Genomic DNA, 16,015 nt, shown 5'->3' with positions numbered 1-16,015 from the left:
AATATATTTGAAGTTAATTGAGAAATTAGAAAACACTGAAGCTCAAACCTTAGGGCCTCTAGGGCCTAGAGGAAGCTGCCTCATTTGAAAAGATGATCAAGAACTGTCCTCAAGTTCAGAAAATGTTTTTTCTCAGACTTGAAAAAAGGCAGTAGGGAAGAAACAAAATAGCAGCCCTAGTATAGATGTCAAAACAAAAGCTGCCGAATAAGATACGAAGCTTCAAAATTGGCCCGTTGACATGGTAGAACTCATCAGACACCAAAGGGTATCAACAGCCTGTTTTAGCTGCCCCTAAACTGTACTTGCTAAGAGGTAAATGAAGAAAAGTGGGGCCATTGTTTGTTTCCATCTGGCGGAAAACTACATGGAGCATTGCTACCATCTAAACGAAAATTCTATACAAAGGCTCCTCTATCCAATTTAAAATGGAAGATGTTTCCATAATACTTACACAGACTTCTTTGGTCAAAATAATAAATCATTTTACCATTTAACCTACAGTATTCTTTGCCAGGTTAATAACTTAAAAGTTTTTCTTCTTTTGAAATACCTTAAAATATTTCATACTTTGCAGCATAACGTAGGCAGATATAACATGATTATACATAAAATGGCTTTTTTTCAAAGTATTTAATCCACTAATACTGAATTAAACCTTCAATGGAAAGTATCCCAGAACAGTTTATAAAGAACAGCAAGAGTACCTAGTCGTATTTACATCCCTCCAACACATGCAGTAGACCACTCTTTGCAATCAAAAATGACCTATCAACAAATACTTATTGGCAATACAGCAAATGATGACTATATTTTTGCCTTTTCTGCAAGCTCTTTTAAACATGGCAGTTCCATTTATATTTGAACTAACTGATCAACATTATTTGCATTTCCCCCCCCCCTTCCCCAATACCTCCCTTTTTGGAGAAAGCAATGGTTTGACCTCTGCAAAAAAAAATGGAATTAAAAAAAAAACACCTGCCCAACCGCTTTGGTAAAAACACAATGGAAAGCAAAGCAGCCAGAGGATTTTAAAAAATCGCTGCCCATACTCAAATTACATTCCACATTATAAAGTAACATCACTTAAAGCAAGGGATGAGTTGATTAATTCTGCTTTAGCTATGTTCTAATTTTTTAAAGAATCAGGGCATCACCCTAAAGCACAATGCAATTTAGCATATCATATGATGATGCCCAACATAAAGGCAAGAATACAGAAAATCAGCCTTGTTCCACTGAACGCACAGAAGATTGAACAGCTGCTCACACTCCACTTTGCTCTTCAGTTCTGCATAACTCCTCCTTAACAGCTGCTGCATCCATTTCTCCTACAAGACAATAGCTATGTAGGCACAGAATCATGAAAAGGCAATATTTTAGCAAATTCTACCTTTAAATGAACAAGTTATATCATTTTGCTCTCCTTCCTAAGATAAACAACTAACTTAGTTCAAAATGGTTCTTATCTTAGATAAGATTTCATACATACATATGTATGATTATGTATGACCCATCATCTTAAATTTGTAAATTTGCTTTGTTTTTTCCCTTAAAAAAGAATGGTTATTTCTTTGCAATGATTGCTGAATTATGTGCAATCAAATCAGTACTGAATTTCAATTGCCACATAGATTTTCTCCAGGACAGTCTGTCCCCCGTTTGGTCCTTCTAGTCTTCCAAATGCACACCTGTCAATAGTGTAATCATGTCCATCCCCCTTGCTTCTGGCTGTCCTCTTTCTTTTTCCCCCTTCCCCCCGAAATTTTCTCTATTGTTTGTCTATGCATTAATATTATAATATCTTCATTTTATTGTAATTTTTTTTACTATCATGAGCCATCCAGACCCACTGAGAATTGGATGACAAGCATGTTTCATTTATTATGCTTAGATACATAGTTAGACAGAGGTTTAGACTGGATTTAGCGTTTTTGTCCATTCTTACCAAGGATTTAGGATAGTCAAATGTTTTCTTTAATGTTAATGGTATTGTCGCAGTATGTAAGCTGTTCCAAGTAATGCTGCCTTTGGCTGACAATTTTGTTAATGATGATGGTATTCAAGGGTGCTCCAGATGTTTTGGGATGGCACCCAAGGCACTTATTGCTACTTGTATTATCTGTTGCCACAGTCATTCTACTTCTTTTTCCAGCTCTTGTATTTTGTGATTTTCTCTTTTCTCTTCTCTTCTGCTCTTTCCAGGGACTGCAAAGTCCACTATCTAGATTTTTTTATCTCTTCTATTGACAATTATTAAGTCTGAGGTATTATGAGGCAGGTGCTTGTCTATTTGAATTCTAAAATTACAGACCACTTCTTCATTTTTTATTAATTTGTCTATTTTGTAGACCACCAGTTCTTACTTGCAGGCCAGCACTATTTCTTGCAGACATTCCAATGCATTGTTGTTATTTTGTCATGCCTTTGTTTCTAATCAGCCTCTATGTATGATCCACTGTTTCTCCAGGTTTTTTGCAGAGGCAACATTTGTTGTCTATTGCTATCTTCTGAATTGTGGCTTTATATGTATTTAATCTTAAGGCTTGGTCATCTGCAGCCAAAATTAGTCCCTTTGTCTCCTTCTTCAACTTTCCTGCTTGTTGGAAGGAAAATCCATCTGATTTAATTCCAAGATGGGAGAAAGACACTGGAAATAACATTGAGGCTGATTGGAAAGGAAGTCTCTGTTCATTGATGAGCAGAACTAACATGCACACAGCATGCGGTTCTGGGACAGCTGACAAATTGATTTGGTTTTACATGGGCTTTTATATAGGTTTTTTTTTACAGCATTTTGTAATCTGGAGGCTTGCTTTGTGGTTTTTTATTATTTGATTAATTTTACTTGTTTTGTAAAGGCGCATGATGTGTCTTAATTATCACTTCCTTAATCCTAATCCTGCAGGCATGTGAATTTGATTTTATCCTGTTATCTATTGCCTCTAGCTAGGCTGCCTATCTTTGTTGTTGTTAGTTGTGAAGTTGTGTCCGACCCATCGCGATCCCATGGACAACGTTCCTCCATGCCTTCCTGTCCTCTACCATTCTCTGGAGTCCATTTAAGGTCATGCCTACTGCTTTGGTGACTCCACCCAGCCGCCACATTCTCTGTCTTCCCCTTCTTCTTTTGCCCTCAATCATTCCCAGCATTAGGCTCTTCTCCAGTGAGTCCTTCCTTCTCATTAGGTGGCTGAAGTATTTGATTGTCATCCTCAGGATCTGGCCTTCTAAAGAGCAGTCAGGGTTGATTTCCTCTAGAACTGACCGGTTTGATCGCCTTGCAGTCCAAGGGACTCGCAGGAGTCTTCTCCAGCACCATAGTTCAAACGCCTCAATTCTTAGGTATTGTTTCCACTTTTCTCAATGAAAGGGGTTAAGATCATGTCCTGTCCTTAATCCCATCACCTGGAGCTGAAGGTGTCTTATTTGTGAATAGGCACATTAAGGAAGACTGGGGATGCTTTCTGCCTCTAAGAGCATGTTTCTCCATTTCTCCTTTGGGGAAATATAATATTTTGCCTCTTTTAACATTCCCACAATATTTCATTCTTGGGAGGGGAGGGGGTTTCCACATGCTCTTAGCCAGTGTAAGGTCTTTTTTTGTTATTTGATATGATTCTTATTGAATCTTAGTTAATTTCCAGACTGATTCTCAAACTTCTGTTCAAAGCAAATGCAATTCAGAATATTACCGTATTTATCGGCGTATAACACGCAGTTTTAAAACTAAAATTGCAAGCTTAAACCCTGCCTGCGTGTTATACGCCGATACTCCGGGTGGCAGAAGCCCGGGACCCAGTCAAATTCGCTGCGCAAGGTGAAACGGCCGGCAGCAGCCCTGCTCTCCTGCTGCGGCTTCTGTTTCAATAGGGAAGAAAACTTCCTTTCGCTTCCCGGGCTTCTGCCGCCCGGCAGAAGCCCCGGGACCCAGTCAAATTCGGGAAGCGAAAGGAAGTTTTCTTCCCTACTGAAACAGAAGCCGCAGCAGGAGAGCGAGGCTGCTGCCGGCCGTTTCACTTTGCGCAGCGAATTTGACTGGGTCCCGGGCTTCTGCCACCCGGCAGAAGCCCCGGGACCCAGTCAAATTCGCTGCGCAAGGTGAAACGGCTGGCAGCAGCCTCGCTCTCCTGCGGCCAGCGTCCGTTTCAGTCGCTTCCCTTGTCCGTCTTGATTGCTGGAAGCAGTAACAAACGGCGCGTCCGCTCCGCATCGCCCTGACAACCACCCCAGCCGGCGGCTGCCAGGCCTCGCTGGAGTCAATTGCAAAGCTGCGTTCAGCGCTTTGAGGACCTGAGGCATCTTGGGAAATGTAGTTCCCTATCAGAAAGAATGGAGTAGCTGCGAATTTGTAACAACATAATATAACTTGGTGCTTCGCAGGTTACGAAAATCTCGTTTGATTTGCACACTGTTTTTTAAAAGTTAGATAAAGAAATTATGCTGTGAAAGCGACTAGATAGCCCCCCTCCCCTTCCTGTGTGTGAGAAAGGGAAGGAGAGGAAGGAAGGAGGGAGGGGGGAGGAAAAGAAGAAGGGGGGGGGAGAAGATGGAAGGAGAAAAGATGGATGGAAGGAGAAAGAATGGAAGGAGAAGGAGGAAGATGGAAGAAGAAAGGAAGAAAAAGAAGAAGGGAGGGAGAAGGAAGGAGGTAGGAAGAAAAGGGGAAGAGAGGGAAAGAGCAGAAAGACAAAGAGGATGAAGTTGATAGGCAAGAGGAAGGGGGAAGGAAGGGAAAAAAGAGGGAGAGAGTGAAGATGAGGAAGAGGTTTTTGGTTTTCCAAAAAGCAGTGATTCTGATTAAGTTTTTTTGCTCAAAGAGGTGTTTTTTCATTTCATATTTGCCTTTTAAGAGGAGTTAATGTTATAATTCATGTTCTAATGTTATAAATTTTAATCCAACATTAAGTTCCGAGCTTCCAAGTCATTTATTTTTAATGAAAAAAATTTTTACTCAAATTTTTGTGTTAAAATGGGGGGTGCGTGTTATACGCCGGTGCGTGTTATACGCCGATAAATACGGTAATTATTCTAAACTGAAATTATCAGGATACTGATAAAGCACTCTTTCCATCTTTTTGTCTGAAAAGGTAAAATATACTGTTCCAAGGGTTAAATACATTGCATCTACTTTGATTCCTCAGAAGTCATTTTTTCTTAAGCATAGATTTCAGGCCAGCTATACATTGCATGCTTAAAACTCTCACTAGCCAGGATTTCACATCAGGATTTGTTCCTTTAAATGGCAAAGAAAACGTCAGGATTTGGCTGCAAGCTTTTGCTTTTTGTGGTTAGGTTACTGTCTCATCTAAGCCCAAAGAACAAGGAGAAAAAATAGACTCCATGCATGAAGCTTAGCAAGATTCCAAACTGACTGGCATGCAAACACAGTCAATGCCTGTGAACCCAGGACATCTGAAAAGAACATCACAAGTTTTATATCTTGTGTTATCTACAATTCTGAATAAATAAATGAAATGGTAATACTAGCATACAAGAGCATTATCAACAACAGTGCTGGTAAAATAAAAACTCTCACAAGATAAATAACCCAAGCAACAGATAGCAGGAATTATTCATTTACATTACATGCATTATTTAGTGAATAAAGAACTTTATGAATCTGGAAAAGAGGAGGTGGACATTTTTAAGATAAATTACACAGAACTATCTTCTTTTAGGTTATTTTAAGTATAACAATAACATTTAAAGTGAAAGATTGTTATACAATCCAAATTCATCTTTATTTTAATTTCAGATAGGCTATATTACACTTAGAAGAAAAGTGACATTCTTACTCTTAATTTATAGATCTTTATCTGTCTTTAAATTAAGAATACATATAGCTCTGGGAAATTAAAATGTAAGCCAAACTGTGCATTTCCTAAAGAACACTCTTCCTTTACAAAAATAAATCACAGGAAGGCCTAGATCCGTGATGATGAAACTATGGCACACATGCCAGAGGTGGCCCTCTCTGCTGGCATGCGTGCCATCACCCCAGATCTCTGTGACGTTTCTTTTGTGAGCTTCTGTTTCCCTGCAACAATGAAACAGAAGCTCACAAAAGAAGATCTTACCTCTTGCCACCCTGCCGGCGTTGGGATGCCCCGCCTCCTGCCAGCCAGCTAGTCTTCAGGTCTCTGCTGCGCATGCACATGTTCACATGCATGTGCACCTTTCAGTTTGTGCATGTGCGCGCAGAGTTTGGGCACTCGGTATCTAAAAGGTTCACCATCACTGGCCAAAATGCCAAGTGATTAAGCAGCTTAGAGTAAACAATTACAGTAGTACTATATTTTTATACAAATGACCTGGGACACTAGAAATTACAGGAAGATGAAGTTCTCAAGCATACAAAATTTAAGAAAAATCAATTGCAGGTGGACTAAACAGAAAATTTCTAACAGTTGGAGAGATTAAAGAGGAAGGGATTAACAAGAAAGAAAGCACACAGTGGGAAATACACTGGGCTGTCTGCCTAACACACTTGTATCTGCTGGTGCCAGCACATTGCTTTCAATGTGTATTCCCTCATAGTATGCCCACTTACTGTTTTGTAATCCCTTCCTCCCCAATGAATGTAAATGTAAAATGGAATTCTCTCCTTGTAATTATTCCAGCCCAGGAGGGCATTCAGGGGAGGATAGCTAATGGGCTTCTGGGGGAAGCCAGCCATCTGAGGACAGGCAAATGATGCTGGCTATTTGCAGCTTCTACAAAGGAACAGAAGTGGATCAGTTCCCTTTGATCTTCTGATGTGAAACTGCCCAAGCTGCTTCTCCTTACAACTGTTCCTTTTTCTCATGAAGAGACCACAAGACAGTTACCTCGGGTGGAGGGGAGGGGACAGGGGGAGGGGGGAATTCATCATTTTGCTCCAGCTGCATATTGGAGCCTTTTGAGGACACTAGGTTTGTGTTACTTCTCTTGCTAACTATTTTTAGAAATTGTCAATTAATTTAAGGAAGTTAGTCATTCTTTTCAATAAGCTAAACGTACCCAATTCCTGCAACCTGCATGTGTGTGGTCTTACCAAAGCATTATAAAGTGACACTAACACTTCATTTGATCTTGATTCTATTGCTCTATTAATGCTGCCTAGGACTGCATTGGCTTTTTGGGCAGCTGCAGCATGCTGCTGGTTCATAGTTAAGTGATTGTCCACTAGGACTCCAAGTTCCCTCTCACAGTTACTAATGTTGAGCCAGGTACCACTTATTCTATACTTGTGCATTTGAGATTTTTGCCTAAATGTAAAACCTTGCTTTTCTCTACACTGAGTTTTATCCTGTTAGATAGGGCTGTTATGGCTCGCCAGGAACATGGGCCAGTCCTGGAGTCTGGGGCGTGTCGGAGGCAGAGATGGGACCATTCATGTCCACCTTGCCTTTACTCCCAAGTCAGCCCTTGTTCCTTAGCTGTTCCCTTCTTTTGGCAGCTCTGTGCACATCGGGAACAGGCTTCAACTTTTCTTCTGTCCCACTGATACAACTGTTCTTCTGCCCTACTGATATCTGATTCCAAAGGCAGCTGATAACTACCGGATGGTCCTGGCCCCATTTCTGCCTCCAACACAGAGCACTCGTCAGAGCCTTCCCCAGACTCCAGGACTGGCCCATGTTCCTCCCCAACCTCCTCACTGTCTGAGTCTGCCACCAGCTCCACTGGCCACTGGCAGGCCACAACAAGGGCCTGTCAGATCCACCATTTTCAGCTTGGGGCCGCCCTTGCAACCTGCCATCAAAGGACAGGGGGAAATAGCAGGGGGGGGGATGACAAATTGGAAGCAATAAACCTGTATGTATTTTTGTGTGGGAATTCGGGAGGGGATGACAGCCAAAGAAAAGCTAATCACTGTTCATGCCCAGGTATCTTCAAGGCCATTTTCCCCTGAGTGTGAAAAGTTAACAGCCAAACGCCTCCATGTTCCCAAAACTTTCAGGCGGCATCGCATTGGGTGGGTTTAGACAGGTCGTGGGGGGAGGGACAGGACTGAAGGAAATAGTTTTGTCTTGTTGCGCAGGAAACTCAGATTTTGTCTGAGATGCATCCAGCATCTCTTAGTAAAAGTACCTTTCACTTCAACCAAATAGAGTCAAAGGTTTCTCTTCCCTCAGCAATCAGACTGGGGCAAGTCTGGCAAGGTCCAATGTTCAAGACTGTCAAGATTGTTCTATATCTTGTGTTTATCTTTTGGAGTATTGGCTGTTCCTGCCAGCTTGATGTCATCTGAAAATGTGATGAGTCCCTCTTCTTTCCCCTTGTCTAAATCATTGTTGAAAATATTGAAGAGTATTTGGCCTAAGGCAGAACATCGGGGTACCCCACTACATATTTCCCTCCATGTAGATGCAGTTCCATTAAGGATTACATATTGAGTGCGGTTGGTCAGCCAGTTACAAATCCATCTGGTGATGATGCTGTTTAACCCACATTTTTCTAGCTTATCAAGTTGCAGTTTGTGATCAATTTTATCAAATATCTTACTGAAGTCCAAATAAATCATTTCCACAGCATTTGGCGGGCCCACTAATTTTGTCACTTTGTCAAATAATGCAGTAAGATTTGTCTGGCATGATCTGTTTCTGACAAATCCATGTTGGTTTCTAGTGATGGCTTTGTTTCTAGGTGTTCACAAATTTGTTGTTTGATTATTTCATACTTACCGTAAACCAGTTTTACATTTAACATTTTTCCTCTAAAGTAAGGAAGTTTGGATAGTTTTTTTAAAGGAGAAATTCTTTCTTTCTACTATGCTTAACTTTCATTTTTTTATTTGTATTTGGATACTGGAATTACCTTATACTTGTGAAATGTGGTTGAGCTTATAAAGTGAAGATATGGAATTGTACTTGAAGATATTTGGAATATTGTGTATTGGAGCTGTCTTTTATAAAGCGAGAATTGTCCCCATTTTGTCATGTCAAACTTTTTACATATTAATAAGTTGGAACCATTTCAACTTTTAAATGGGATTTTGTTATAGTTAAGACATGAGATGGTTTATATAAATCAATGCTAAAACTTAACAATTATGTATGGATCTTTTGTTGGTAACTGGATTAAGATATTATTTATCCGTTTTGCCTACTTACAAGAAATGGATTGTGGGGTGGAGAGATTTATATTTGTTAGCTAAGAAGAAGTGATGATATTAGGGAACTCTTTATACTCACCACCAAGTGAGTGAGGAGTCATTTTCCAGAATGGGAATTCTTTATATATTTATTTCTCATGTAATTCTCTTTTTGCTTTCTTGGTTTCTATTATTTTTTATTGTTTTATTTTTCATTTCAAGCTGAAAACACAATCATATGATTTCCTACCTAATGAAGGATTCACTGAGCCAGGAGTAGAGATATGTGAAGCATTTTGAGGTCAAAACATTCTGTCCTTAAATAACTTTTTCCAACCTCAACACAAAAAAAAATCAGAATAGGGTATTTGAAGTTGGAACATTTCATCTTTGAAGTGTTTTGCAGAGTTCTAGATAATGGACTCATATGAAATGTTTAAACAATTATAAATCACAAGATAAGCAAACACTGTATTGCAATCACCCAATCTACTATTTTCTGAGAATCTATCTGGTATACCAAAGCACTGTTGGAAGTACAGATTATATTTCAGGTTCATGCCTTACAGGCTTTTAGGTTCATTAAATGAAAATAAACTAAAATATTAAATTAGGAAAGATAAGGCACTTTGAGAGTACAAGAAAAATTGTCAGCAGTCACACTTTCACTTCAGGTGACCGATTAAAGTCCAATAATTTGTTAGGCTGCTGGAGGATGGAATGGGAGAAATCGCCAGATTACAAAGAATTGATTTTGTCTGATAAAACTGTTTCTGAATATAATGTATCAAAGTATTTTAAAAAAAATAGGCATACTCTATTTATAAAAAATATAACAATTTGAATAGCTACTGCAGTAAAGTACATATCAAAATTGACATTTTTTTCTATTATTATTTGCCTTCTTTCTGAAGCATTTAGCTATTTCCATCAGAAATAACTTCTTAAAAACTCCAATATATGATTTTGGAGATCTCCTTACATTTAATAGTTATTATAGAATAATAATAGAAAATTTTAGCACTAAATTTCCTGAAACATTTTAAAAATATTTTGAATCATTTTAACTTGAAAATATAAAGTTAAAGATAATAGGAATCCAGTTCAATTTAGCTGATCTAAACTAACACCAATCTAGTTAGCATGAGTACAAGTATATCCCAAGTGAGACAACAAGTATATTCCAAATGTGATTCGTAAGAATAAATGGGGATTTATGAACAATCTTAAACATGTTTACCTATAAATAAGTCTCAGCAAGTATTATGGAACTTTCCCCCCAGAAAAATCTTTGTCTCTTAATCCTTCTTAATATTTCAACCTGTTGCAGATCTAGAATGACTATTGTATGATTATTTTAGATGGACAAATTACTCCAAACAACAAGTTAGTTGAACATCTTTCATAAAACTCTCCACTCAGCTATCACAAAAAAAATTAACTAGCTTAATATCTACATGAATTATACTAGTTAATACAAAATAAAGTACACACGCCTTTGTGTATTTATTTATATACATGTGTATATGCATTGAGATGAGTAGCTACACAAATTTATAAATAAACAAAACAACGTAACTAGGGAATCATTTTGGTACAAAACTCCTTCATGATTTTCATTCCAAAATATAAATTAATTGTGTGAGTAATTTAAAAGGACTTAATTAAAATTTACACGTATTTCTTACTTACTTTGATCAGCATAATTTTTTGCTTTCAATTCAAGTTGCCGAGTTTGTGACTCTAAAGCTTCTACTCGTATCTGTATGTCTTTTTTTTCTTGTTCTTGAGAATCTTCAAATTCAATAAATTTCTGTGTCAAAAGAAAAAGTATTTATGAGTATATTTAGATATATTATATATTTAAATACCCTGTAGAAGCTGGTCAACCTCTTTTCCAAACCATTTTAGCAGCACAAACAAAAGAACAACACATTTTTCTATCCAACTCTATACTATAAGAGGATACAATCCTGATTCTTCCAGGGATAATTTTTATCCTGTCAATGTAAGAATATGGGGTATGTCTATCCTGTGCTGGCTGCACTTGGACCATGTTATTTTGGTCAATACTGTGATGGAAGGACTATAGGCTACATCAGAATTTTTAAAAAGAAATCCAGAAGGAAAGCAATAGCAAACCATTTCTGTACTGTTGCTAAGAAAACTACTGGGATGTTTCCATGCAGTCATCAGGAATAAAGTTAAACTTGCAGGAGATTCCACTTTTACAATACAGGTTTTGTTATAAACATTAACAATATCACTCTCCATATATCTATTCCAAAGAATCCAGGACAATCCAAGATTTTGAAAATGTATACTGGGGATGGAGAACCCAATTTAACAGTCTGCTCTATTGACAGAAAGACACAGCTCTTAGATAAAGTCCACAGACTAAGCTATTTAAGTAGTCCTTTGAGTCTCGAAGTTTTTAAGAGATTATTCAGTGTTTAACAGTGAGTTTCTAATCCATTTATCCTGAGCCTCCCTGATAATTCAAATAAAATTTCAAAATAGAACATAAACTTTTTATTCTTAATAAATAGCAATTCAAACAATTTAAAGTATTCAAAGTAGTTAAAATCATGTAATACCTAAGTTTTAGGTCTATTTAGTACTCTTGTGTATGAATATGGCACTGAATATTCAGATCCTAAAGATAGAAATCTCCCAACCAACTTAATTTTAAAATAAAAGCAAACATTGATATATCAAATGGCAAAAAAGAACACTCTACAAGTGTCATCACCGGATATGTTAAGAAAACATTTCATAACACCAAATAACAGAAGTAATATTACACTAGCAATATAATATTGCACTAAAGATATATACTCTCTTGTCCAAGGTATTCTTGAGACGGACAACAACAATTACAAATTGTTGTATACAAAATGTATACATTTTGGATAAATGTTTATTCTAGTCAAGAGACATACACAGTTCGGTGCTGATGATTAGAACATGCACTGCTTTCTGGCCATTTCAAAACATCTCAGAGAAAGCTATCAATATCAGAATGCTTGTTTAAAAAACTGTTACACACAAATCACACGTAAATCATAGGCTAATTTCATTTCTCAAAATGTTTAATATAAATTATGTCTGTCGGAAAAGATGCAAGATAACACTAATGATAGAAAATAGCCAAGTGCACTACTTAAAATAGTTTTACCCGCTTCTTTAGCCAAAAGAATCCTTACAAATACCATGTGAGACATACTGCCTTCAGGCACTAAAGAAACAGTGATAAAGATAAACATATTCTTGACTGAGAAATAACTGCACAACAAGACCTATGACAAGACTCTTTTACTTCAGATGCTACCATAAAGTAATATAATAAATCACATAAATCATATGAGAAATAAAAATTAAAATGCTTAACTGAGGCTAGCATAAAAATCCTGCTAGACTTTATCCAATATCTTGTTACCTTCTTAGATACTTCCTCCACTCCACATAATACCCCCAAACAGATTCAGAAAGTGCTACAGTTTTCTGGAGAGATTTCAGAAGGTGAGAGGAAGGTAAAAGAAGTGAGGAATTCAGCTTGTCAACGTCTCTGCATAGCTAATGGAAGGATACCAGTAGCTATGGACTGTCACAGTAATTACAACAATTACTGTTGTAATTGTCTTACAGCAAACAATAAATATGCCACCGTAGTGATTGCATTCAGAATTGTTCAAATAAATAAAATAACATGTGAAACTATTTAATGTCAAGTCAGAACATTAATCCATCTAACTTGCTACAATGATTCTACACATCAATAACCCTAAAGTGTCTAACAGGTTGTTTTCCTAGTCCTATTACTCAACTCCTACTTAATTGGAGTTTAAGCAAAGCAAATGTTCAGTTAAGTTCCATGGATAAGTAGCAAATAATTATTATTCAATAAAAAGTTCATTTCCACTCACATTCCTGTCAAATGCATATGTGAAAATAAATTTAACTCTTCATTTTGATACTAATTTTTCCATTCATCAATGCATTTATATAAGTAATGTTGTGACTCCTTATAATTTGGTAACTCACAGCCAAAACCACAATAATTTCTGTATTCATGACTAAAATAAATGGCATGGTTCATCTACAGATCTTGAGCTAAATATTATTTGACACGTTTGTTTCTGATGACAGTGTCTGTCCTAATTTATCATTGATTCTCAATATTATTTGCATCTTCTTAAACCGCAATATAAACCCTTTTAACAAATGAATGCCCAGAATTCATTTGGGACTGTCCCACCTTGCCCACAGGTCAAAAGAAAATTTTCCCCTAAAGCATGGAAGAAATACCACCACCACAATACTTATAGTTTAATTGCTGTTCAAAATATGTTACTGAAACACTATAAAAGTTGTCAACTCATGAGTATCACAGTTTTGAGGAATCAGACTGAGAGTTCTAGTCCTGCCTTAGGCATGAAAGCCAGCTGGATCACCTTAGATCAGTCACACTCTCAGATCAATCCATCTCACAAGGTTGCTGTTGTGGAGAAAGCAGCAGCAGCAGGAAGGAGGAGGAGGAGGAGGAAGAGGAAGTAGTAGTAGTAGTAGTATATGTTTGTGTTTGCCCTTGAGTTATTTATACAAAATAATAAAGGTTGTTTTAAATAAATGAATAAATACATTCTGAATGTAGCAGGTGAATTTAGAATGCCATGCATCAATAGTATAGGTTTATCAAAAAACTTACCTAAAAAGCTCGATTGTGCTATTGTTTAATGAAAAGCAACTTTCAATGTTACAGGTGGAAGAATTGCATAAGGATGGATTACTTGTTTTTTCCTCTTTCATCTGTTTAAAATTCAAAGTTTCATTTATATATAAGCAGATATATACTGGTATAAAGATAGCAAGATAAAATTAGATTTTTTTTTCCAAATTAACTGTCTTTAAAATCATGGCACCTATCTTTTAAAAATTCAGCATGACAGAAAAAGCATATTACTAGCAAACTTTCTCACATAATGCATTCTATCTATAATTTTTAGCATCAAATGTGTTGTAAAAAACTAATTTAATCTCACTCCTGATATTTAGCATCTTGGAGCTTCATGGGGGAAAAATGCTTTCCTACATTATCTGTTGCTTCAAAGTTTTCATTCTCCAGTACTTAAGACCACAACTTTCCAAACATCATAAATTCTCAACAAGAATGAATTTATTGAGGCCTAACATTGCATAATGAGCATATGACAACTACCACAACAACTAAAATTACTGCCCCAGGGCGTGAAAATGTTGAAAGCAATAAACTGAGCCTTTCAGAAGTTCACCCTCTTCTACCCATTGCATCACAAGATACAGCTGGCAAAGATCCTGTGTTAACAGCCGGCCAATCAGATTCCTCTGGAAGGTTCACAAGCAAAGCAAGCAAAGCATCTCCTTCAAATCAACAGTATCCCTTACTCCAACTGTGGGACCAGCAGCTTTACCACAAGGCCTTCGCTACAAGATTTCACACCCATCCCGATGGCTCATGGATTTTTCTATTCTAAAAACGCTTCCCCCCCCCCCACCAGCCTTCCATACAATGACAATTATAGCCAACTTCCATTTTGGTTGTGGAAGTATGTCCCAGGCAACCAAGCACCAGCAAGCCCAATCTACTACTGTACACCATCCACCTCCACTTACAACTGCAGGACTGTAACTTTGTTGTTTGTATCCTTATGATTGATATTGATATGTTTTTCTGATTGCTTATTTGTACCCTATGACTATCATTAAGTGCTGTACCTTATGATTCTTGACGAATGTATCTTTTTATGTACCCTGAGAGCATATGCACCAAAGAAAAATTCCTTGTGTGTCCAATCACACTTGGCCAATAAAGAATTCTATTCTATTCTATTCGGCTTCTTCATCGTCTCCCCACCAAACTTTTAGCCACCCAGCCGCTGTTCACGTGTCCGTGTAAGCAGAAAAGTCTCTCTGGAGATCCTCCGGGGTTGCCAACATCACCCCCCTTCTTCACCACCTCGCCCCAAGTCGTCGTGTCCCCCGCCCTCCTCCTCCTACGCACCTCCTCGGCCTGTTTACGCAGCGCCTTCTCCCTCTCGTACTGGGTGAGGAGCTGCTCGTTGTCGTCCCGCAGCAGCTCCAGCTCCACGCTGGTCTCCTGGCTGTGCGCACAGACCGAGTCCAGGTTCTCCAGCACGGCCACCACCAGCGGCATCAGCTCGGCCACCACCTCCTCGTCGTAGCGCCCGATGAGGCGTTCGAACTCGCGGTAGATGGAGCCCGCCAGACCAGACACCCGCTCTGACATCATGGCCGGGCCGGGACCGCCCGGGTCCTCCTGGTACACCACGCCGTCCGCCAGTTCCATGGCCTCGGGAGCAGGCGGCGCGCAAGGATACCGGCCGGGCGCCCAAGGCCGGAGGGCGAAGAAGGAGGGGAAGGAGCCGCAGGAGAGGCAGCGCCTCCCTCCGCAACGGAATCTGGACGGGAAGGAAGCCTAGGTGAAAGGCGCGCGGCGCTGACCTCACCCACGGCGCCGAAGCGGGGGGGGGGGGACGCGGGGCAGTGGCGTCAAAAGTGGGCGGAGCCGAATTCTCCAGACCTCGGGAGTGGTGGGGGTGGAGCTTAGAGCTGCTGACGTGCCATGGAAAAGAAACTAGGGCGGGGCGGGGCACTTGGTTGTGTGGGTGGGGAGGGGCGAGGAGGGGAGGGGTTGAGCAGGCGGTGCCGTGGTTTGTGTGGATGATTCAGGGAGAAAATTGGTGGGCAATTATTCAGATTGCACCACCCCCGTTTATCCCACCTTTATCCCTATAAACAAGATCTGAATCGCTTTTCCTCCTTGGGAGCTCGAAGGCAGTGCACGCAATTATTCAGGCGTAGGTTGGGCAGCCTGCTGCGCGGTTGCTTGGAAGAGGTGTGCGTTTCACGCAAGCACACAAGAGTTGTGGCTTGGCA

At 39.1% G+C, this 16,015-nt stretch overlaps 1 protein-coding gene across 3 annotated transcripts in view; it reads right to left on the bottom strand.

The window, feature by feature from the left end:
* Positions 1-15,593, bottom strand: part of SPAG9 (sperm associated antigen 9) — a 112,773-nt gene extending 97,180 nt beyond the window's left edge. For all 3 annotated transcript variants that reach the window (XM_032208833.1, XM_032208834.1, XM_032208835.1), the window contains exons 1-2: positions 15,120-15,593; positions 10,772-10,892 (exon numbers count right to left, since the gene is read on the bottom strand). In XM_032208833.1, the coding sequence (XP_032064724.1) occupies positions 10,772-10,892; positions 15,120-15,425 (427 nt within the window). In that variant the 5' untranslated portion in view covers positions 15,426-15,593. The remainder of the gene's footprint in view (positions 1-10,771; positions 10,893-15,119) is intronic.
* Between the last annotated feature and the right edge of the window lie 422 nt (positions 15,594-16,015).

Source organism: Thamnophis elegans, chromosome 2 (genome assembly GCF_009769535.1).
Source record: "Thamnophis elegans isolate rThaEle1 chromosome 2, rThaEle1.pri, whole genome shotgun sequence".
Taxonomy (NCBI): Eukaryota; Metazoa; Chordata; class Lepidosauria; order Squamata; family Colubridae; genus Thamnophis; species Thamnophis elegans.
This window is presented reverse-complemented; position numbering and strand designations above follow the sequence as displayed.